Genomic DNA, 25,114 nt, shown 5'->3' with positions numbered 1-25,114 from the left:
CCTACCTTCAGCAGACTCCTGCGAAAATAACACAAGCCTCCTTTCTTCTTTGCCCACGGTGAAACAAAACAGTCTCATTGCTTTTCTCAAAATTTCCTTTCCTTGAAAGTCCTTTAAAATTCTCTAAAGGACAGTTATGAACAGGAAGCAAAAGATTTCCTGTTTTGATATACCACTGATTAAAAAAGTACTATGGGCACCTTATATACAAATCTTAATTTATTCCCCAGAACCCTAAAAGTAAACATTACCCCTAGTTTACAGATGAAGGAACTAGAATTAGAGAACAATGAGGAGCAAGGTTTATCTGCCTCCAACACACAAGCTCAAAACTCACATTACTTTGCCTCCCAATAACCAGGCTCTCTTGATGATAACACGTCAAGAGTGCTTACCTGCATGTTTATCCTTTTATGTCCAGCATTTCAGCTGAGAAATCAGGGCACAGTAAAGGGACGGAGTGAGAAAAATCAAGGAAGAAGAATTGCTATGTTCAGCTCAAATGCAGGCTGGGGTAGGGCTGTGGCCTTTGCTATGGATCATATATATGAAAGTTGTTCTTTAAGAACTGCCTAATGTCAAGAAAATAAATTGCAGACTGAAATAATCCCATAATACAATATGCAACATGCACTAGATTTTTACTGAGAGAACAAACTCACATATCATTGAAGACCTTCTTCTCTTAGTTGTTTTTACTCCCTGTTGGCCTGAACATTCATTTGTTCATTCACTCAATCAACAAATCTCTTCTGAGGGTCTAATGTGTACTAGCCATTGCTCCAGATGCTGAAATGCAGGTATAAATGGAACTTGTATTCTGGAGGAGAATATAAACAATAAACGAACATATAATAATGGTGATAGAATGATAAAAAAATGAAAATCAAGCAGAGTACTGGGAATAACAAGAATGACTGGGGTGAAGGTGGGAAAACTAATCTGAACAGATCAGGAAGGGCCTGAGGATGTGATTTTTCTTTTTTAGCAAAGGCTTGTTCTGAAGCTACCTTCTTTGAGAACTGATTACATGATATGCTGTATTCTGCTTTATTTTTGAAACCTGTGTTTATACTGGCTTGGACTATAATTTTAAAGTACTTCTTTAAAACGTAAGTCAATCAAGAATTCCACAGGAGAATCAACTTACTTTTTACAGAATCATTTAAGATGAATCATTTACATAGAGTCAGGGAAAAAGTTTTCTGGTATAGAAGAGATTATTTAAAACTGCTGGAGAAAGTATTAGCATTCAGGTCAGAGATAAGAGATTTGAAAAAATGTTCATAGATGTTTCTCACTCCAGATGAACAACAGAATCTTCCAGAAACACTCCCAAAGCTTCTTAAATCATCCCCTCTCTTCTCTTTCCAACTCTGGTCCTTACGTGTCTATTCTCTTTCTGTGTTTCTCTTATTCTATATGCTTTGTCTCCCTCTTGTTCACTCTCCTTCCTTTTCCTGTCTTCAAACATCTCCCCTTCTATGCCCATCAACTGCCCCTACCTGAATAATTTTTGTTTTTGAATATATTTACTGAATATCATTTTATGTTCCATAGAATTTCTCCTGAAAGTAGAATTGTGGAATAATTTAAAGGTCTCTCCAAGTGTTCCTTTTAGTGGCTACCCTAGAGATTACAACATTCATCTTGGACATTAATAGAATCTAATATAATGTTTTCACCATTTCCTAGACAATGCACGGACTTTAGAACACTTTAACTCTATGCTTCCTCTCCTACTTTTCTGTTGTTGTATTTTAATCCTACATGTATTTTAAATCCCGCAAGATGTTATTACTTTACATAGTCAATAGCTATTTAGTTATCCACATATTTACCCTTTCCAACGGTCTTCATTTGTTCTTGTACTCTTGCTTCCATCTGGGAAAGCATCACCTATTTTTCTGCCTGAAGAATTTCCCTCTGGTGTTCCCTTTACTGTAGGTCTGCTGGAGACATATTCTCTCAGTTTATGCTTACCTGAAAATGTATTGTGCCTTTAATTTTGAAGAATATTTTTACTGGGTACAAAATTATAGGTTAGCAGTTCATTTCTTTCACCTCTCTGAAGATATCACTCCACCGCTTCCTTGCTTTCATTGTTTTTGTTGAGAAAGTCTGCTTATTTTTGTTCCTTGGAAAACAATATGCCTTTTTTTTATCCTTTGGCTACTTTAACATTTTCTCTGAACATTTTCCCCCATCTCTGCATAGACAGATGAAGTCCACTCCGTTACAGGAGAGTCTCAAGCAAAAACAAAACCAAACAAAAACAAAAAAACAGTTTTGAGCAGTTTTCCAATGATGTGCCTAGGAATGGTTTTCTTATATTTATTCTGCTTAGCGTTCATGTATCTTCTGAATCTGTGGCTTGATGTGTTTATCCATTTTGGAAAACTTTCTCCCATTATCTCTTCAGATATTGCTTCTGCCCCACTCCCTCTCCCTTCCTCTTCTGGAACTGTGGAAGTGCCTACTCTGCAAGATCATCAATGGTCTTGGGTTCAAAATGACATTCATACTCACAGGACACAACAGGTAGTAATCTGAAGACTTAGCTTTTTGGAAGGACTTAGGACTGGAAACAGTCTATCAGCATGGCAAAATCAAACACATCTTTATCAGGAGTCCTTAAAAGATCAGTCGCTGCTTCCTAGACCCTTAATCAATCACACAGGGAGACTAGGTTGTAGATGGATACAATCTACTCCAGCATTCAGAAGTCTCAAACAGTAACCACATCAAATGCATGCAGCTTCTAAGCCCTGCACAAGGGGTGCACTGAGTTTTCCTTGGGTTATTTTTATAGATTCCTGTTCTCTGCTAAAATTCTCCACCTTGAACATATTAATCACAATTATTTTTTAATTGAATAAATTTGACATGCAATATTGTGTAAATTTAAGATGTATAACATGTTACTTTGATACACTTACATGTTGTAATATGTTTTTCTACACAGCAATATTTATCACATTATATAATTAGAGTATCATTGTCTATATTAATTATAATGTGAATTAGATCTCTATGGCTTATTTACTATTCATTACAAGTTTGTATCCTTAAATACCATCACTCTTATCCCCCCTTCCAATCCTCTGGTAACAACCACTTTACTCTGTATTTTACAGGTTTAACATTTTATATTCCACATATAAATGACATGATACAATACTTGTCTTTCTCTGACTTATCTCACTTAGCATAATACGCTCATATTGTCACAAATTGGAGGATATCCTCCTCTCACATGGCTGAATAATATTTCATTGTGTACATGTACCACAATTTTTCAGTCATTCATCTATTGATGAGCATTTGGGCTGTTTCCATATTTTTGCTATGGTGAATAATGCTGTAATAAAAATTGGATTGCATATATCTCATTAAAATCCTGTTCTCTTTTCCTTTGGGAATATACCTAGAAGAGGAATTGCTGGATCATATGGTAGATCCATTTTTAATGTTTTGAGGAACCTCTGTATCATTTTCCACAGTGGTTGGACCAAGTTACATTCCCACTAACAAGTATAAAGGTTCCATTTTCACCACATCTTCACCAGCACCTGTTGTCTCTTGTCTTCTTGATGACAGCCATTATAACAGGTGTGAAGTGATATCTCATTGTGGTTCTGATTTGCATTTCCCTGATGATTAGCAATGTTGAGCATCTTTTCATGTCTGTTGTCCATTTTCAGGTCCTCTTTGGAAAAATGTCTATTTAGTTCTTCTGCCCATTTTTTCACTGAATTGTTTGCTTTCTTATTAAGGAGACTGCATTCTTCATATATTTGGGATATTAACCCCTTATCCCATATGTGGTTTGCAAAAATTTTCTCCCATTCTATAAACCTACAGATGATTTAAGAAGCTTTGGGGGTGTTTCTGGAAGATTCTATTGCTCATCTGGAGTGAGAACATCTATGAACATTTTTTCAAATCTGTTATCTCATTTTGTTAACTGTTTCTTTTGCTCTGCAGAAGCTACTGAGTTTGACGTGGTCCCATTTGCTGATTTTTGCTTTTGTTGCTTGTGCTTTTGGCATCATGTCCAAAAATCATTGCCAAAACCAAAATCAATGAGCTTCTTCCCTACATTTTCTTCTAGGAGTTTTATAATATCAGGTCTTTTGTTTAAGTCTTTGATCTATTTCGGGTTAATTTTTGTGAAAGAGGGTTCCAATTTCATTGTCCTGCATGCGCTTCTTCAGTTTTCTCAGCACCATTTATTGAAGAGACTATCATTTCCCCACTGGGTATTCTTGGCTCCCTTGTTGAAAATTAGTTGACAATACATGCTGGAATTTAATTCTGGGCTCTCTATTTTGTTTCATTGGTCAATGTGCTTATTTTTATGCCAGTAAAATATTGTTTTGATTCAAATTCCTAAGTATGATACCTTCAGCTTTATTTTTTTCCTCAGGATTTCTTTGGCCATTCAGAGTCTTTTGTGGGTCCACATAAACTTTAAGGTTTTTTTCTTCTATTTCTGTGAAGAAGGCTTTGGCATTTTGATGGTAACTATATGGAATCTGCAGATGGCTTTGGATAGTACGGCCATTTTAACACTATTAATTCTTCCAACCCATAAACACAAGATGTATCTCCATTTGTTTGTGTCTTCGATTTCTTTCAGCAAAGGCTCATAGTTTTCACTGTATAGAGCTTTCATTTCCTTGGGTAAGTTTATTCCTAAGCATTTATTGTTTATGATGCTATTGTGACTGGGAGAGTCTCCTTTATTTCTTTATTTCAGATGCTTCATCATTAGTGAAAAGAAATGTAATTGACTTCCGTATGTTGATTTTGTATCCTGCCACTTTACTGAAATTGTTGATTCATTCCAACAGTTTCTTGACTGACTCTAGGATTTTTATGTAAGATCATATCATCGGCAAAAAGTGATAATTTTACTTCTTCCTTCCCAATTTGGATGCCTTTTATTCCTTTGTCTTGCCTAACTGCTCTAGCTAGGATTCCAGTACTGATTCAGTCTTGGTAGGTTCTGTGTTTCTAAAAATGCATCAATTTCTTTACGTAATCTGTTGACATATAACTATTCATAACAGTCTCTTATGATTCCATATTTCTGTAGTCATCTGTAATATCTCCTCTTTCATTTCTAATTTTACTTGAGTCTTATTTTTCTTAGTCTAGCTAAAGGTTTGTCAATTTTGTTTATCTTTTCAAAGAACCAGCTATCAGTTCCACTGATCCTTTCTATGTGTTTCTGGTCTCTATTTCATTGTTTTCCTTTCTGATCTTTATTATTTCCTTCCTTCTACTAACTTTGGGCTTAATTTGATCTTTTTTTTTTAATTCCTTGAGGTATGAAGTTAGGTTGTTTATTTGAGATCTAATTTCTTAGTATATGTGTATATTGCTATAAATTTTCCTCTCAGAACTGCTTTTGCTGCATCCCACAATATTTGATATAATGATTTCCATTTTCATTTGTCTCAAGACTTTTTATTTCCCTTTTTTCTTTGACCCAATGGTTTCTTATAAGTGTGTTGTTTAGTTTTCATATATTTTTAGATCTTTTCACTATCTTCTTCTTGTTGATTTCTAGTTTCATACCATTGTGATCAGAGAAGATGGTATGATTTCAATCTTAGATGTGTTAAGATTTGTTCTGTAGCCTATCATATTATCTATCCTGGAGAATGTTCCATGTGCACTTAAGAATGTGTATTCTGCTGCTGTTGGATAGAATGTTCTGTACATGTCCATTTGTTTTAAAGTATGATTCAATTCCAACATTTCCTTGTTGAATTTGTTTGTATGATCCACTGTTGATAGTAGAATACTGAAGTCCCCTACAATTATTGTATTATTGTTTATTTCTCCCTTAAGATCTGTTATTATTCGCTTAATACATTTTGGTGCTTGCATGTTAGGAGCATATATATTTATGATTGTTATATCTTCTTGATATACTGGCCCCTTTATCATTATACAGTGACCTTGTCTCTCCTTACACTTTTTGACTTGAAGTCTATTTTGTCTGATATAAGTATGGTTACGCCCACCTTCTTTGGGTTGCCATTTACTTGGAATATCATCATCCATCCTTTCACTTTGAGCCTTTGTGTGTCTTCAGAGCTAAAGAGTCTCCTGTACGTCACATATAATTGGGTCTTTTTTTTTTTTTTTAATCCATCCAGCCACACTGTGCCTTTGGATTGGTGAGTTCAATCCATTTACATTTAGGGTGATTATCTGATATGTAAGAATTTACTACTGCCATTTTATTTTTATCTTCTGTTATTTTTATCTCACCACTGTTTCTTTTGCCTTCTGTTTCTGTCTACCTTTATAAGTTGGTGATTTTTCATGGTGATTTGCTCAGTCTCCCATTTTTAAAAAAATATTTATTTTCCTTGTTTTTTGTGGCTGCGTTGGATCTTAGTTGCAGCACACACGATCTCTGTTGAGGCATACAGGATCTTTTTATTACGGTGCATGGTCTGCTCGGGTTTCTCTCTAGTTGCAGCTCCTGGGCTTCTCTCTAGTTGTGGCACACGGGCTCCAGGGCACCTGAGCTCTGTAGTTGTCGCATGTGGGCTCCAGAGAGAGTGGGCTCTGTAGTGTGTGGCATGCAGGCTCTCTTGTTGAGGCGCACGAGCTCAATAGTTGTGGCACGCGGGCTTAGTTGCTCCACGGCATGGATGGATGCTCCATGGATCCCTTAGTTCCCCAACCAGGGATCGAACCTGCGTCCCCTGCATTGGAAGGTGGATTCTTTACCACTGGATTGCCAGGGAAGTCCCTCCCCTTTTTTTTTAATGTTTCAATCTCCATTCTAGATTTTTGCTTTGTGGGTACCATGAAACTTACATGAAACATTTCATAGATAAAATAGTCCTTTTTCTGCTGATAGCAATTTATCTTCATTTGCCTATGAAGGTTCCATTCTTTTACTCTTCCTCTTTTACGTTTTTGACATCACAAATTATCTTTTTATGCGGTGATTACAAGTTGTGGCAGCTACAGTTCTTTTCCTTTAAACTTTATACTCTAATTAAGAGTTTAATATACTATTCTAAAAAAGGTTAGTTTTCTGTCTAACATCTTAATCAGAGCTTTGTGTATTTTCATCTTTCATTTCAGCTTGAAGAGCTCTTTTCAACATTTCCTGTAAGGCAAGTCTAGTGGTGAACTGCCTCAGCTTTCGTTTGACTGGGAAAGCCCTTATTTCTCCTTCATATATGAAGGATCATTTTGCCAAATTGAATATTCCTGGTTGGCAGCTTTTATCTTTCAGTATTTTGAATATGTCATTCCACTCTCTCCTGGCCTATAAGAGTTTCTCCTAAGAAATCTGCTGATAGCCTAATGAGGGTAATCTTGTAGGCTACTATTTTTCCTTGCCATCTTTTAAAATTATCAGTGACCTTTGACAACTTTAATATAATCTGTCTTGCAGAATGTCTTGAAATAATTAGTGGTTCTATTAGCTTTGTGGACTTGTATATCTAGTTCCTTCTCTGGGTCTGGGAAGTTCTCAGATATTATTTCTTTAATAGATCCTCTGCTCCCTTTTCTCTCTCTTCTCCTTCTTTTGGCTCATCAGATGAAGTCCAAGAATTCTTGCAGGGTTTCTTCACTTTTAAAAAATCTTATTTCTCTCTCCTCTGCCACCTCAATCATCTCTATATTCCTGTCCTTGAGCTCACTAATTCCTTCTTCCATTTGATCTGCTCTATTTCCACTGCATTCTAATTCTTCATCCCACTTATTGAGTTCTTCAGCTACAGAATTTGTTTGGTTCCTTTTTAGAATTTCAATCTCTTTGGTAAAGTACTCCTTCTGTTTGTTAATTTTATTCCTGAGATCACTGTATTGCCTAAGTTTTCCTGTAGCTCATTGAATTTCCTCATAACAGCTAATTTCAACTCTTTATCAGTTAGATCACAATATTCCATGTCCTTGGGTTTGGTTGCTGGAAAACTGTCACTTTCTTTTTGTGATACCATATTACAATGATTTTTTTCCATGGTGTTTGATGAAAAGAGCCTTTGCTGCCACATTTGAAGTAGCAACACCTTTATTTAGGCAAGGCTTTGTTTACTTTGCTCCTAACAGTTCAGTACATTGGTAATTAGAAGACTTCCTCTTGTTTTCCAGAAGGTGGCGCTATAGCACAGGTTTTTCATTTCTCTTACCAGTGCTAACTCATCTCTAAGGTTGGGAGTTGGGAGTGGTGCAATAAAAACAAAACAAAACAAAAACTGTCGGAGAAAAATGAAAGAGGGGAGGGTGGCTGGCGGCACAGTGAGGGAGCTGTATATTAAGCACTTCAGACTTCGGGTGTGCCCACATTCTAGTAGAGGGATCCCCAAGTTTGGGGCTGGGGGGGGATGGGCAGCCAGCAACCGTGGGCAGTCCTCTTGCCAGAATCCTAGGACCAACAGCGGGAGATGCTTTCCTTCAATTTTCTTTGTCTGCCTAATTCCCTTTCCTTTCGCTCCCCCAGTCACTGAGGTCTCTCCTCAGAGAGAGCAACAAGCTCCTGCAGCTGCAGCATGCAGAGGTGGGCAGACCCCCCTGACCACCTTCACCCTCACCTCCTCTGCCAAAATGGTCTGTGCTGGCCCATGGCTAGACCTGCTGCCACCATTCCCTCACTCCACAGCCTCTTCCGCAGTCCAATCTACCCACTTTCAGGTACACAGATGGATGGATCTCTTGAGTGTCCTGGTATGCTATGCAGAAGCGTTTTTTGTTGTTGCTGTTGTTGTTATGCATGTCCAGTTAGATGTAAATTGAAGGGCAGAGAGAAAAGGAACAACTCACACCACCATGATGCTGACATAACTCCAATCACAGTTATTTTAACATCCATGTCTGATAGCTTTAATATCTGAATCCCTAGAGGGTTTTTTTCTAGTTTCTTGGCCTTGTCTCCTGGAATGTTAAACACTGTGTGTGAAAAACTGTAGAGGGTCCACCTGATTTTATTTCCCTACAGAGAATAAAGATAGGAGGCAGATCATCTTAATAAGTCTAGGATTAAGCTGATTCTAAGGATTTCAGTCTTCAGGGGGTTGCAACCAAAACCCAAATGGTTACCTGGGACTCTCCTCCTTGATAAGTTATGAACTCCAGCTGTTGTTCTCCCCAGGATTCAAACTCTGCAGTGCCTTTTAGCCACTGCTCTCTGCTTGGCTTCTTACAGTTACCATTTTTACAAATTGGCAAATGACTCAAAGAGAAAAGCCAAATAAAATGTCAGACTCCCTCCAATGCATTTTTCTTCTCCCAGGGATAGTGATCACTCAAGTCCTAACTGCCTTCAGATTTTTAATTTTCTCCAGATTTTCTAATTGTTTGTAACTAGAAAATTGATGTGATGCAAGATAGAAATCATAGCCAGATATGGAAGTCAATCACACTGGAAAAAAAATGTGTATACAATAACAGAATATTAAAGTTAAAAAGAACTTTATAGATTATCTACGCCAACTTTCCATTCAAACTAGAAATTTTATGGCAACGATCTTGGTAGCCATCTGGTACCCAAGCAAGTATGTCAATAACAGAAATAAAACTGATGTGTGGTATAAGTTGTAGCATTCCTAGACAGTCTCCTTGATAGAAAGATCCTCATTGTTCTGGATTATAATTTGCCTCCTTAAAACATTCACTCAATAGTCACAGTTCTATCCTCCAAAGCATCACTGAATATGGGGACTCCTTTTTCCAGATGATGGTACTTTAATTGTCTAAAAACAGCTATCACACTTAAAATAGGTTTTCTCATAGTATGAAAAATATTCTTTACCATACCTCATATGGCATACTTTTTGCACTCCCCTAGTTATAATGATCATTCTCTGAAAGAAACATAATTGGCTAAGATTTTTTCCAAATTGTGGAACCAAGAACTAAACCCAATATTCAAAATTTGGCTTAATATGAAGTACAGAACTATACTACCTCTACAACTATCAACTAATATGGCCGCCATATGTCTATTTTCTATCCAATAACAATTTTTACATTTAAGCACTCATAATATATATTTCCAAAACTCATGGTCAGACAGAACTTCCAACATCTTAGGAACTGCTGTCAACTGTTCTACTCTTTCATGCACCTGTTTTTTGTTTCTGTTTTTAACCAAGTGCTAGATTTGACACTTATCCCTATTAAACTCTACCTAGCAATTCAAGCAGTCGATACAAATTTAAATTCTGATTCTTTGTCTATTAATTATCTCATCTAACTTTGTACTACCCCAAATAGGAAATCTTACTATACCTATTAAATAGAATAAACGACAAAGATTTCCCTTTAGAATGACTCCTAAATTCTCTGGGAATAGTTGTTCAGCAGCAATAAGACATTCAGAGCACATTTCTTTATCTTATCCGAAAAGCTACCGTAAGACACAAAGTCAAATTTCTTACTAAAAGCAAATTTACAGCATATAGTATAACTGTTATACTACCCAACTGTGAATTGGTAGAGCACTAAGAGGGCCTGGTATAAATCTGAGTAAAAGGTGGATTCATCATATCATATTTGATTTAGAATTCAAATGTGAGAGAAGAATCGTTTAAGTAAATTCTGTGATGAATATTTTCCTCTTTATTTTAAATTAGTAAATCATCTGTTGTAGTATCATTGCCACATTTTTAACACCGGTAAAAATAGTTTGCTTAAAATCCAATATGACTAAACATGGTAGATGCTTAATATATATTCGTTCTATTATTTCATTAACTAAATCTGGAAGAACTGAAGTCAATTATGGAATACATATGGTACCAAGTTATGCTCTAACACATTAAAAACAAAAATTAAATAACTAATACTTATGGTATTTATCAAGTAAAGTAAGAATTTAGAAAAATTTATGGTATATTTAAAATTTTAATTCCATTATTTTCAATTATGATAGCTAGATAACTTATAATTAATTTATAATTTAGAAATTGAGAGATGTTAAATGAGAACATACTGCTCATTATGTTTTTAATAGCATGTAAAATGTACAAAATACTATGAAGAAAAAAGATTCTAAAAAAAGTATTTTAATAAATTGATACATAAACATTCAGGATAAGAGACATTACAGCAAGATTTGATGATTATATAAAAGGCTATTTAAAAAAACTAAGGGCAAATAAAAAAAAGAATTATTAACACTTTAAAAACTAAAGCACCACCAAAAGAAATACAGTAAAATTTATCAGAGGCAAACACTGTTAACCATAAGACACCACTTAAGCAAGAATACTGTTCCCTTGAAGGGGTGAAGGTTTCTATTATTAGCAGAGATAAGAGCTGCCTCAAATTCTTTCCTTAATAACACCAAACTAAAAATAAAATGGTTCACCACCTTTCAAAATAAACACATTACTTTGCACATGCATTTCAATGGTTTAAATAAGAGATAAAAATCTATTCAACTTGATTCAAAGTGTTTGCTCTTATATTTGCATCTAATAAATATACTAGGGAGATTGGCTCTCACTTTCATAATCCATTCAGTATTTTAGGGGTCTTGTGCCCCCACTTTCTCATTATCTCTTGAAGGATTTGAGATTAGATCTTCTGTTAGATCCAATTAAATTACCTACCTGGCTTCAAAAAATTAACTGCTTTCTCTATAAAATATTTTCTCTATCAAGGAAACCACAGGAATCTCAGAATAAATGGGGCAGTGTTATCATTACAAAACAATACGAAATGCTTTAAGGAAGGCTAACATGAACCACGAGGTAAGTGAATATTTTGGCATGTTCTTACAAAAAAACAAACAAACAAACAAAACACAAAAAAAACCTAGATAAAGCAGTGCTGTGTCAGCATGGGAAAGGGAGAGAGTCCACAGAACTGAAGTAATTTCCTCAGTACATGATCAATTACAAAAATCCTTTCTAATTTACATAAATACGTTAGGAGAAAGTTTGTAGAAAGGCGTTTTTAGTTCAGAGTCTGCATTTTCCATAGTTCTACAAAAAATGAACTGCATGTATTATTTTGGTTCTACTGTAAGTAGAACCTTGACAACAAGCCACACGTAAAAACTGCCAACTGCTGCTCACATCCTCCTCCCTGTTCCAGCTTTGCCTCCATCTTCCAAGAGTTCTACGATCACAACCATGAGACCTGGAATATACATCTGTTACATGTTTGCATATATGCATTGCATGCATACACATGGTGTACAGAAGATGGTGATAAGTGAGCAGTGTCTAGAGAATTAGATTAATGAACATATTCAAATGAAATAGGAAAGAAGACCAGGGAAAAATAAAACAGGAGATAGTAAACTCTTCCTCATCATCATCAAATAAATTCTGGTCTCAGAACCAGATCACAGATTATTCTCAGAGTTCAGCAAATTACAGGTTTAAGTACATAATAGGACCCAAGTATATATAAAGTACTTAAAAGTTAAGTACTTGAATCTTTTCACCTACATTTTCTCCTGTACTACTCTCAACAGTATAAAAAAACATACAGTCTTATTCCCTTTTTCAGAGATCAAGTGACTTTGGCTTAAGGCCACATAGCTGGCTTATATAACAGCAAACTTCCACACCAGGTCTTCTAAAATCCAGTGTTCTCTCTACTTATATACCATGTTGCCTTTGTGTTCTTCACCTGAAATCTATCCATCATTTATAACATTGTTTCCTATGGAAAAATATCTTTTGAGAGTCAATGGATTACACAAAATGAACAAAATCCATGCAGCACTAAGGACAAAATTACCTATGTTGAAATCATAAAAAACAATATATAGATCAGCAAAAACAAAAAACAAAACCCTAAATAGCACACTGTTCACTTAATTGTTTGAGAGATATGATGAACTGATTTTCATTCTAACACTAATGTTCTAGTATTTCAGAAAATATATAGCTTCATTATTTGGAAGTATTGTTTAACAGTTGTTTAGAATTTGCATATTTTCAAAAGTAAAATCAGTTCAGCTAGCAACTTACATGAACATTCAGTTATTTCCACTTCATTTTTATTTTATTCATTTTCCATATTTGTGAAAAAACAAATTTCATGGCTTAACCAAAAAAGATACTGCATTTTTAATATAAACATTAATAATTATCATATAGCACAAACGAATTAGTCATTGGGAACTTTCCAATGCAGGCAACCAAAAAATAGGGGAAGATTACAAAAGCTCTGTCTCAATGTTGCAATCAGAATTGCAATCAGCAAACACTTATTAACACCTCACACAAGGTGCAGGATTCACTCACAATGGCCGTGTATCTAGTCATCTCCACAACAGTGCCATCTATTTGTACGGCAATTTATTTTTTAAAGCCATTTTAGTGCCTCAACTCATTTAATCCTCAAAAAAATTCTAGAAAGCAGGTAGGCCAAGTGTTGTTATTGCCATTTTACAAAGGAGGAAACAGGCTCAGAGAAGTTTAATGGTTTTCCTAAATTCATATAACTGGCTGTGGTATGGAATTAAAATCCCCAGCTAATGCCTTCCTAAACCAATGTTCTTTCTTCCTACAACATCAAGTTATTTTTTTTACAAATTCTCTTTAGTCTGTTTACTAAAGGTTACTGGTAATCTTTAGTCAAGGTTATTTTCATAATGGGGGGGGAACCCTGAAATACCTGGTATTTTTTAAAATTTGGGTTAAAACTGTCAGAATTCAGTAAATTTGTCATGTAAAAAATGGAATGGATTAAGGCACCAGAGTAAAATTTATATGAAAATATAATTTTTAACCATCCACATGGAGTTTCAAAAAAACTGTTATTGGCTGTAAATGTGGATTAAAATAAATACATTTAAATCTCATTTTCTTAATCCTTGATAAATATCTATGGACATGTAAAACTTATATCCTTGTAGGTTTGAAACTCACACGATATCACACTATGCATTTTTACTTTCCATTCCATATACCACAGACTTGCATCAGAGAACCCTGAGTTTGCCATTTCTGCCACTTACTAGCACCATGACCTTGGGCAAATTACTTAAAGTAGCTGATTCTCAATATCTACATTAGTAAAATGGAGATAATATCAAATGAGGGATTACTCTGGGGAATAAATAAAAATCAATTGCATATATAGTAAACATAGTAAGAACTGATTCAAGTTGTAGCTTTTATCACTAAAGTGTTACAAATGTGTTTCCCTTTTCTTTTGCTTTATATTACATCTTTATTTCAGCTCTGGTCTTCGGTAATTCAAATTTCCATTAAGCCAGAAGAAACAATTAAACGTTCCCATTTTTTGAAATTAAATCTTTAAAAAATAAGTTGTAAAAGACCTCACAAATTTCACGTTCTAGTGCTGTGCTTTAGGAGAAGAAGAAAACAAAGCCCAGAGAGGTTAAATGTCTTGTTTAGGGCCTTGATACTACATGAGAGTCAAAAACAATGCCAGTGTGGGCCCCAAATACCATAGGTGTAACTCTGAGGCCCACCAACTGACCAGGTAGTTGTCCAAAATCTGATTTACCATTTAGGACTTGCTACTTACATTTCAAAAAAGTAACACTACTTGTTTAAAAAAATTAATAAAATTTTTTCCATTTGCTTATCTTTCCTGTTATCTAAAAAATAAGTGGGGTATTAATAAAATATTTACTTAATTTCTTGAAAGCCTGTTCTGTGAGCCATGCACATAACTATCTGAAAAACAGAAAAAGTAATGCCTTGATGAGACCCTGTTGACTAGAAAAGGCTACTTTGACTACAAAGGATCCTATGTTGTACAATTCCAATGAAGAGTAATTATTTCATAAACCAAATCTATCAGTTCTCACCTCAAAAATACAGGCTTCTTTTTAAACAAATAATTACCATTATATTAAAAACATTTTTTTCTCCAACCAGTGTATAACACAAACACCAGATCTATTCTAGAATTTCTATCACGTTCATTATTTAGATAAGAACCGAGCAAGTCTAATTACAAGAGCTCTTAAATAGAAGTTCTACCTTACCCTGGAAAGAGTAAGAACCAAAACAATCAATATACAGAAAAAAAATTAAGTAGATAAAAAGCATTACTTCTAAACCCTGTCAGCCCACATAATCTGTTTCCATAAGCACTCCCCTTGTACTCTTACACTAGAACAATGGAGAAAAATCAGTTTAAAATATTTTAAATAAGGCTTCAATTATTTATCAACAAATAGAAGGATTTCCATACGCTTTTTAAAAATAGCTTGAAACCAGTACTATTAAATGAAAACTAGTTATTTCCATTTTTGTTTACTGTACCTAACTTTGGTCTGTAAATTGATACATCAACAACTGAAGTTAAACTTTCAATATCTGTAAATAACAACAGTTAAGAGAGAAGGCACATAAAATATTCATCACTCCTCCATTTCCATGTTTTTACAGCCATATAAAACTAAATCATTTACTACTAAGTTTTTTAGTAGAAATTAAATTTACAAAGTCTAACTCTATACCAAATAAAAATGCATGTATTTTCAACAAACGGTGCTGGGACAATTGGATATCCATATTCAAAACGTTGGCCTTAGAATCTCATCTTACACCATATTCAAATTTTAACTCAAAATGGGTCATAGACGTAAATGTAAGAGCTAATAAAACATTTATTTAAAAAAAAAATATGAGCAAATCCTTGAAACCCAAAGTAAAGATTTCTTAAATATAACACCAAAAGCATCGTCCATAGAAGGAAAAAAGTCAATAAACTGGACCTCATAAAAATTCAAAACATTTATACTTTAAAAGACACCATTAAGAAAATGAAAAGTCACACAACTGACCTGGAGAAAATATTTGCAGTATGGGACTTGTATCCAGAATTTATAAAAAAAAGATTCTTATAAACTCAACTTACAACAAACAACTCAACAAATGAACTAAATATATGAACAGACATTTCACCCAAGGAGGTACCATTTCACTCCTCCTAGAACAGCTATAATAAGACAATAAACAAATCTTAGGATTTGGAGAAATAAGAACCCTCATACATTGTTGGTGGGATTGTAAAATGGTACAACCACTCTGGAAAAGTCTGCAGTTTCCCCCAAAGCTAAAAATAAAACCATGATATGACCCAACAATTCCGCTCTTAGGTATCTACCCAATGTGTCCAAGAACGTATGTCCACACAAACATTTGCATGTGAACATTTGTGGTGGCATTATTTGTAATAGCCCCAAATGGAAAACAATGGCCATCAACGGGTGACTGCATAGGCAGAACGTGGCATACTCATGCAATGGAATATTATTTAGCAATAAAAAGGAACAAACTACTGACACATGCCATGTCATGCATGAACCTCAAAAGCATTGTTAAAGAAGTCAGACATGAGAGACTCCATATTGAATGATCTCATTTATAAGAAATGTCCAGAGAAAGCAGATTTATCCAGACAGAAAACAGATTAGCAGTTTCCTAGGGCTTAGGGTTAACTATAAGTGGGCATGAGGAATCTTACTGCGGTGATGAAAATGTTCTAAAATCAATTTATGATGATGGCTGTACCATTCGGTAGTTACTAAAAATCACTGAATTGTACACTTGAAATGGGTGAATTTTATGATATGTAAAATACACCTGAATAAAGCTGTGTTTAAAATGCATGTGCTTTTGTTTCTAGTCCCTTAAAGGATTACAAGTGACCCTGAACGACACTGGAGTTAGGGGCACTGAACCCCAGGCAGTTGAAAACCTGTATTTAACTTTACAGTCAGCCTGCAGTATCCATGATTCTGCATTCTAGGAGTCAACCAACCTGGGACTGTATAACACTGTAGTATATGTCTTTAGTGAAAAAAGTCTGCTATAGGAGTATACCTGTGCAGTTCAAACTCGTGTTTTTCCAGGGTCAACTGTAAATGAGTAATTTTAGACTGCAGCAACTTATATAATTTTTATTAAGCAATTGTACTAATTCTAACCTTGGATGGGAAACCACAGACTAACTTTGGAGAAGTGCTAATATAGTGTTAGGAACACCCCTCCAGTTGGTTGCTCACTGGGAAGGGGTCCTCCAAGAAAAGGATTTCTCACAAATCAAAGTACCTTCTGTTGGTTTATATTTTAAGAAGTGCCTAGAAGCAGCTCAAGAATATATACAAAAGATATTTAAGTTGTCCTATGACAATGGACCGATTGATCCGATGGGTGTTTTAGCCAACATTCAGATTACAGAAGAATTTAAAAGGACAAAATTTTAACACAATTTGAAAGGGCGTAGGGTACATTATGTAACCTGGAGAGTGTACATGTCTAGATGGCAAAGGTTTGAGGGTATAACGTCAAAACACAATAGTCCTTAGTAATGTCACAGGCATTAATCCAATTCCTGGATCCTCCTATATTCATTTTAAATATATTCTCCTAACTGTCCACTTTATGATGTCTTTCAAACCTAAGCCAGGACTTCACAGCCCTCATGGGACTTCAAAGAATTTTACAAACTTGAGGTCTTTACACAAATACCACCCTGTCTGTGAGGCCTTGCCTGACACCCTTATTGAAAATTGCTAACCTCACTAAACTCCCTATCCTCCCTTCTCTGATTCATTTTTCTCAATAGCACTAAGATACTGTATATTGAATATTTTATATACATATTGCAATTATTGTTTGTCTTCCCCTACTAGAAGAGAAGCTTCACAAAAGGAGAGATTTTAATCTGATTTTGTTCCTAGGGTATCCCCATTACCTAGAACAATGCCTGGCACATTGTAGGCACTCAATAAGTGTTTTCTGAACAAACGAAAGGGTATCAGACACGTGGAAGTAAATAAGAGCTGATCCTTGCCACAGGAATGAACGAGTCTCTTCTATCCATTTAACAGCCTTGATTTAAGGTTAAAATATGATTTTTAAGGAAATAGAGGCCTCAATAAAGTCTCCAAAGTGCCTACCTAATAATTCCCCTGCAAAAAGAAAAAAAAAAAAGCAAACATTTTACTTAAAATATTGGATTTGCAACAATCACAAGAGAAGTATTTTTAATAAGCTCGTTCTAGTTCTAGAGAGAGGACAAATTAATTAAACCCCACGTGATCCTTATTAACAAGAAAAACAGGAAAGTTCAATACTTAACTAGTAAGAAGTAAAGAAATTTCAAAACCAGCCTGTTTTACTACACCCAAAATGGGATCCCATCACCAAGAATACAGACCTCAGCAGAGCATGTCTTAGCAGTTCTGGCCTCAGCCCTACATACTCCAAGATCCCCATCACCGTCCTCCCCATCCCAGAAGCCTTCCTAGAACCATTTTACAAACACCAACCAACCTTCAGACCTCCCAGTTCTGATTAAGCCCTGACCCAAGCCAGCTACATTCCAGCGTTTCACACAGGCATCAGAAAGACCCACCCCGCTCTTGCCCCGGGAGCATCCCCTAAACTGTCATCCCCACCAACCCAGAGTCTGGGAGCACGAAAGAATCGGGATGTCAGGAACCACCCAGCCTGGCCAAAATTAGAGGACATTTTAGACCTTCATCACGGTTCTGCCAATTTCAGTGTGACCTTGAGCACTCCTAGACCCCAGGGGTCCCCGTTTTCTCACGTTTAAGGTGAAGATAACACCTGCACCTGCTATAAGGATTAAAGGAGATCACACGTGAAGCACCTAACTGGGCACCTGGCACGAAATGGAAACTCCACCATCAGGAACGTGGGTCATTCCCCAGTCCTATCCGTACAGCCTCCCAGCTGGAAGGCACCTCGCCCTACAGCACAGTCTCCCGGCTTCACAGAGGAAGGCACTGAGGTCGGCCGGGAGAAGCGCCGTGGGCGCCGGCCCTGGACCCCGCGACGCCCGCGCCCCAGCCCGCGCCCCCTCGCCGGCGCCCACAGCTGCCGCAGGGCGAGGCGCTGCACGCTGCCCTCCCGGGGTCCCCAGGCTCCACGCGGCCCGGGCGGGGCCACTCCACCTGCCGCCAGGCCCCGCCACCCGCTGCCAGCCGCCCGCCCGCGGCCCGGGGCTCCCGGGCTCCGAGGCTCCGAGGCTCCGGGGCTCCGGGGCTCCGGGGCTCCGGGGCTTGGCCTCCCGCGAGGTTGGCAGCTCGGCGCGGCGGCCTCGGCGCGTACTCAACTCTTCACTTTGCCGAAGGTGCCGACGCCCAACGTGTCCCCCAGCACGTAGTGTCCGATCTTCACCCGCCCGTCGTGCTTCTGCTTCTCAGCCATGTTCGGGGCGCGCAGCCTCGCGCCGCCGCCCGCGCCGCCGCCGCCGCCGCCGCCAGCTCTTCTGTGCTGCCGCCGCCGCCGCCTACCCACAGTTCAGCGGGCCCGCGGGGGGGCGGGGGCCCGAGACGCCGGGGACCAGGCGAGGCGGGGGCGGGGGCGGGGGGGGGGGCCAAGAGCAGGTGGGCGGGGCGGGGGGCGTGTGCGCGCCCAGACCCCGGGGCGGGCGGCCGGGGTGGGCGCGGGAAACCGAGCGCTGCGGGAGGAGTGGAGGGAGGGCCCGAGCTCCGTGCGGGGAGGGTCGGAGGCAGACAGGTGTGCGCGGGAGGGGTGAGGGGCAGGAAGGCGCCCAGCTACCTGGGGGAGGGGCCCAAGGGCGGGAGCCGGGTTACGGGGCCCGTGAGCTGGAGAACCGGAGGGTGTGGAAAAGAGAGGGTGAGATTTGGGCCGAATCTTAGCGAATGTAGAGATGGAAGTAGAATCTGGAGAAGAAACAGGCCTGAAGTGTGAGGAGAGAGGGACGTGAAAAGCAGCGTGTGGGTCCAAGGGAAGTGGGGCTGGAGACGGTGGGGAAGGACATTGATCGAAGGTCAGTCGGAGGAGAGCCTCAAGGAAGTTTCTTAAGTCACGGGCTGAGTGTTTTGATACAGGTCGCGGCGCAATAGAGAACCCGATTCTGTGCTGGCTTCAGTGGTCCTCCTCCTCGTACTTTCTAATTCTCAATTATTTTGTCCTAGAGATGGAGGAGACCCTCTCCCCCAGAGCTCTCAATTTTAACTAGTTTGCACAAAGTTCTCCGGTCAATCAGTCCCAATATTTGCTCGATTGTATTTTAGCGCATACTTACATAAATATATAGAGTAGGAATAGTTTGTGGTAGAGCTGCACAAGAGGGAAACAGTGAAAGAAATGGAGAGGGAAACTGAATGTGGTGAGCATGGGAAGTAAGATACCTAAGGGACAAAGACTTATGAAAAGCAAGAGCAATATAAGAACACAAATTAAAGGTAAAGATTGAAGGGGGGAGAAAGCCGGTAAGAGGTAACTAGAAGCGTGACATCCAGGCAGACCATTTAAAGACTGCCGAGGTATAGTAAATGAAGTGATTATCGCTTCCTCCTCCCTCCCTTCCTTCTTTTCTTCTTTCTTTCCTAACTTGCATGCCCCATTCTTCAGTGTTGCCTGTCTTTTAGTGCTTTAGTGATTGGGAATAAATGTTTAAGGATTAGTTGAACATTTTAAACTTAGTGTCTGACAATAGAGTTTCAAGGTCACATTCCCCAAACAGTAAGTCTCATCTCACTATTTATAGGTAAAGAGAAAAATGTATTGATCAGAAAGAATAAGATGCAACAAAAATTTGTTTTCTGAGAAGTGATAAATATACAAATGACAAACGTGCATCCATTCTTGCTTGGACACCAAGACAATCCAATGAGAGGTGATCACAGCTTATAAATTATAGACATCACAGCTGTTGAACAGAGGCTATTTTTGTTCATTCTTGGGATCATCTTTCTTGCTGACAAGAAGTATCATTTAAGAATCACTCTACCTAGCCGACAGTTCGGGGGAAACAGCCAGTTATTTTTGATACTGAACCTTCATTCGGTTAAGGGTCATTCCTTCAGTATTCATTCAAGTTAGTAAGAAAAAATACCTCTTCTACTTTTGAGGTACAAGAAGTGTCTCTCGTTATAACGTCTTAGTAAAAGGTGTTAAAGAGTGTTAGATTGCTTTCTTGAAGCTATATGAAGACAGCCTATAAATAGGGATTTTAAAGCATTCTGCACTCTCTTAACTATTGGTTGATAATTGCAACTTGAACTATTATACACCTCATAACTGTGATCCTTACCTAGCAACTATGAACTACCTTGTAGCTTTATTATTATGCCAAACAAGTGGGTTGATACTTTGTTGATTAAAAAGTTCATTTAAACACAGTTATCTCACTAATTGTCATAAAAGAAACTTATTATTATCCCCGTTTCATAGATGATAAATCATAGTTTTTCCCTTTCTGATTTGCCCAAGGCTAATCAGCTAAGTGGCAGAGTCAGAACTCATATCCAGTTCTGACTTGTCCGTTTGTCTTTCTACTATACAACAGCTACCTATATAAAAAAGAATATGTGATGCTCTAAGAACGTTTACATTTTTCACAATTAAAATCCAATTCTCATTTTTTTTATTATTTTTAGGGCAGACTAACAATATATACTTTAAACTTACATTTTTGGCTGTTTTCCCGACTTTTATTTAGAGGAAAGATCGAATGCTAGGTGGGTGAGGAGGGTGGGAAAGGACAACTCTTGGCAGCACTCAGTCTTATGTTGCCCTGAATATTTCAGATATGGGTCCATATTTGTCTCACCCTACCCTGCAATACAACCTGACAGTTCATCAGACTGAATCTCCTTAAGAGCTGTGCCACTTGGGGGTCTCACCTCCCCGCTCCAAAGAAGTTCTAGTAAATACAATATTCCCCATTTTATTATTTTCCAGTGATGTTTTAGTGTCCCTCTGTCGTTCAGTACCAGTCTCTAAGATTAATGTCCCATGCAGCTATTCAATTCTTAACCCCAGTCCAACTGTTACTGCTTTACCCTCCTACTATTGTGACTTTGGAATTATTTTACTTCAAATATTCTAAATTGGGGGCCTGAGTAATAGAATAATGAAGCACCACTAAACTTATATACTTAACTAGACTCCATTGATATTATCAATTACCAGATCCTTCAATTCTTTGCTTCTCCATGAGGCTTACCTACTCTGACCACCCACCCAATGCTCCCTGCCCTGCACTCTCATCCCCTTAACCCTTCTCCTTTTTCCATGGCACTTACCTTCTGACATACTGTTTAATTTCCTTGTTTATTACATTATTGTTTTGTCTGTCTCTCACAGCTAGAATGTAAGCTTCACAAGAGAGTTTTCTCCCCTCTATTTTTGCTCACTGATGGAGTGCCCTTAGCACTGACATATCCTAGCAAATTACAGAACCTCCAGTGGATTCAGCTGGTGGGGCACCTGAAGTTTATAGGGTGAGGGGGAACCTCTTTAATTAAAAAATACAAAATTGGGCATGAAAGTAAATATTTGAAATGAAAAAAACACAACTATCTACAAAATTTTTGAAGCTAACAAATAATACAAACATCCCTAAATCCAGAAAAATAACAATATTTTTATAAATTAGCTATTCCACATGTCTCTATAATACTTATTTTCTACATTTTTTGGACTATGTTTTCTTTGATTGCCTCTTCATATTTTATATTTTTATAGAGAGAAGAAAGATAATTCCATTCTTCCTCTAACATGATTGATCAAGTTTCACTTCACATCTTCCTCTTTAGGATTCTCATAGTGCTTTTTTCATATAGTTAATACAGCATCTATCAATTCTGTTGTTATATATATGAATACTTCGTATGTCTTTCACATATTTTCATATATAAATTAATATTTCACATACATGTGAAAATGACATACCCCATCTACTATTCCTAGGGCCCAACAGACCTCGTACGTTATTGAAGAAATATTTATTGAATTGAAATAAAGAAAATGATTACCAAATTGTAGAAACAAGAAACAGAATACAGGGAAGAGCAATTTTTTTATTTTTTAATTTAATTTTATTTATTTTTTATACAGCAGATTCTTACTAGTTGTCTATTTTATACATATTAGTGTATATATGTCAATCCCAGTCTCCCAATTCATCCCATCCCAAATGGACAAAGCTTGTGTTTCCTTATTAATTTTCTGTCTGGATGACCTGCCCATTGGTGTTAGTGAAGTGTTAAATTCCCCCACTATTATTGTGTTCCTACCAATATCCTCTTATATAGCTGTTAGCATTTGCCTTGTGTATTGATGTGCTTCTATATTGGGTGTGTATATATTATAATTGTTATATATTCTTCTTGGATTGATCCCTTGACCATTATGTACTGTCCTTCCTTGTCTCTTATAATATTCTTTATTTTAAAGTCTCTTTTATCTGATATGAGTATTGCTACTCCAGCTTTCTTTTGATTTCCTTTTGCAAGGAATATCTTTTTCCATCCCCTCACTTTCAGTCTGTATGTGTCCCTAGGTCTGAAGTGGGTGTCTTGTAGAGAGCATGTATAGGGGTCTTGTTTTTGTATCCTTTCAGCCAGCCTGTGTCTTTTGGTTGGAACACTTAATCCAATCACAATTAAGGTAATTGTCATTATGTATGTTCCTATTACCATTTTCTTAATTGTTTTGGGTTTGTTTTTGTAGGTCCTTTTCTTCTTTTGTGTTCCACACTCAGAGAAGTTCCTTTAGCATTTGTTGTAGAGCTGGTTTGGTGGTGCTGCATTCTCTTAGCTTTTGCTTGTCTGTAAAGCTTTTGATTTCTCTGCCGAATCTGAATGAGATCCTGCTAGGTAGAGTAATCTTCGTTGTAGTTTCTTCCCTTTCATCTCTTTAAATATATCATGCCACTCCCTTCTGGCTTGCAGAGTTTCTGCTGAGAAATCAGCTGTTAACCTTATGGGAGTTCCCTTGTATGTTATTTGTCATTTTTCCCTTGCTGCTTTCAATAATTTTTCTTTGTCTTTAATTTTTGTCGATTTTATTACTATGTGTCTTTGTGTATTTCTCTTTGGGTTTATCCTGCCTGGGACTCTCTGTCCTTCCTGGATTTGGGTGGCTATTTCCTTTCCCATGTTAAGGATGTTTTTGACTATAATCTCTTCAAATATTTTCTTGGGTCCTTTCTCTCTCTCTTCTCCTTCTGGGACCCCTATAATGCGAATGTTGTTGTATTTAATGTTGTCTCAGAGGTCTCTGAGGCTGTCTTCATTTCTTTTCATTCGTTTTTCTTTATTCTCTTCCACAGCAGTGAATTCCACCATTCTGTCCTCCAGGTCACTTATCCGTTCTTCTTCCTCAGTTATTCTGCTATTGATTCCTTCTAGTGTATTTTTCATTTTAGTTATTGCATTGTTCATCTCTGTTTGTTTGTTCTTTAATTCTTCTAGGTGTTTGTTTTTTAATTCTTCTAGGTGTTTGTTAAACATTTCTTGCATCTTCTCGATCTTTGCCTCCGTTCTTTATCCAAGGTCCTGGATCATCATCACTATCATTATTCTGAATTCTTTTTCTGGAAGGTTTCCTTTCTCTACTTTATTTAGTTGTTTTTCTGGGGTTTTTTCTTGTTCCTTCCTCTGGTACATAGTCCTCTGCCTTTTCATTTTGTCTGTCTTTCTTTGAATGTGGTTTTTGTTCCACAGACTGCAGGATTGTAGTTCTTCTTGCTTCTGCTTTCTGCCCTCTGGTGGATGAGGCTACCTAAGAGGCTTGTGCAAACTTCCTGATGGGAGGTACTGGTGGTGGGTAGAGCTGGCTGTTGCTGTGGTGGGCAGAGCTCAGTAAAACTTTAATCTGCTTGTCTGATGATGGGTGGGGCTGTGTCCCCTCCCTGTTGGTTGTTTGGCCTGAGGTGACTCAGCACTGGAGCCTACCCTGCTCTTTGGTGGGGCTAATGGTGGACTCCGGCAGGGCTCACGCCAAGGAGTACTTCCCAGAATTTCTGCTGCCAGTGTCCTTGTCCCCACGGTGAGCCACAGCCACCCCCTGCCTCTGCAGGAGACCCTCCAACACTAGCAGGTAGGTCTGATTCAGTCTCCTATGGGGTTACTACTCCTTCCCTGGGTCTTGATGCACACACTACTTTGTGTGTGCCCTCTAAGAGTGGAGTCTCTGTTTCCCCCAGTCCTGTCGAAGTCCTGCAATCAAATCCCGCTAGCCTTCGAAGTCTGATTCTCTAAGAGTTCTTCCTCCCGTTGCTGGACCCCCAGATTGGGAAGCCTGACGTGGGGCTCAGAACCTTCACTCCAGTGGGTGGACTTCTGTGGTATAAGTGTTCTTCAGTATGTGAGTCACCCACCCAGCAGTTATGGGATTTC

The 25,114-nt window shown here is 37.8% G+C and overlaps 1 protein-coding gene across 3 annotated transcripts in view; it reads right to left on the bottom strand.

The window, feature by feature from the left end:
• Positions 1 to 19,252, bottom strand: part of PRKAA2 (protein kinase AMP-activated catalytic subunit alpha 2) — a 64,811-nt gene extending 45,559 nt beyond the window's left edge. The window contains exon 1 of one of the 3 annotated variants that reach the window (XM_032604562.1): positions 19,073 to 19,252. In XM_032604562.1, coding sequence (XP_032460453.1) covers positions 19,073 to 19,166 — 94 coding nt within the window. In that variant the 5' untranslated portion in view covers positions 19,167 to 19,252. Of the gene's footprint in view, positions 1 to 662; positions 724 to 19,072 lie in introns of those variants that run through there. The other 2 variants (XM_032604581.1, XM_032604571.1) reach the window with 2 other exon arrangements.
• Between the last annotated feature and the right edge of the window lie 5,862 nt (positions 19,253 to 25,114).

The sequence above is a fragment of the Phocoena sinus genome, chromosome 1, assembly GCF_008692025.1.
Source record: "Phocoena sinus isolate mPhoSin1 chromosome 1, mPhoSin1.pri, whole genome shotgun sequence".
NCBI classification, from domain to species: Eukaryota; Metazoa; Chordata; class Mammalia; order Artiodactyla; family Phocoenidae; genus Phocoena; species Phocoena sinus.
This window is presented reverse-complemented; position numbering and strand designations above follow the sequence as displayed.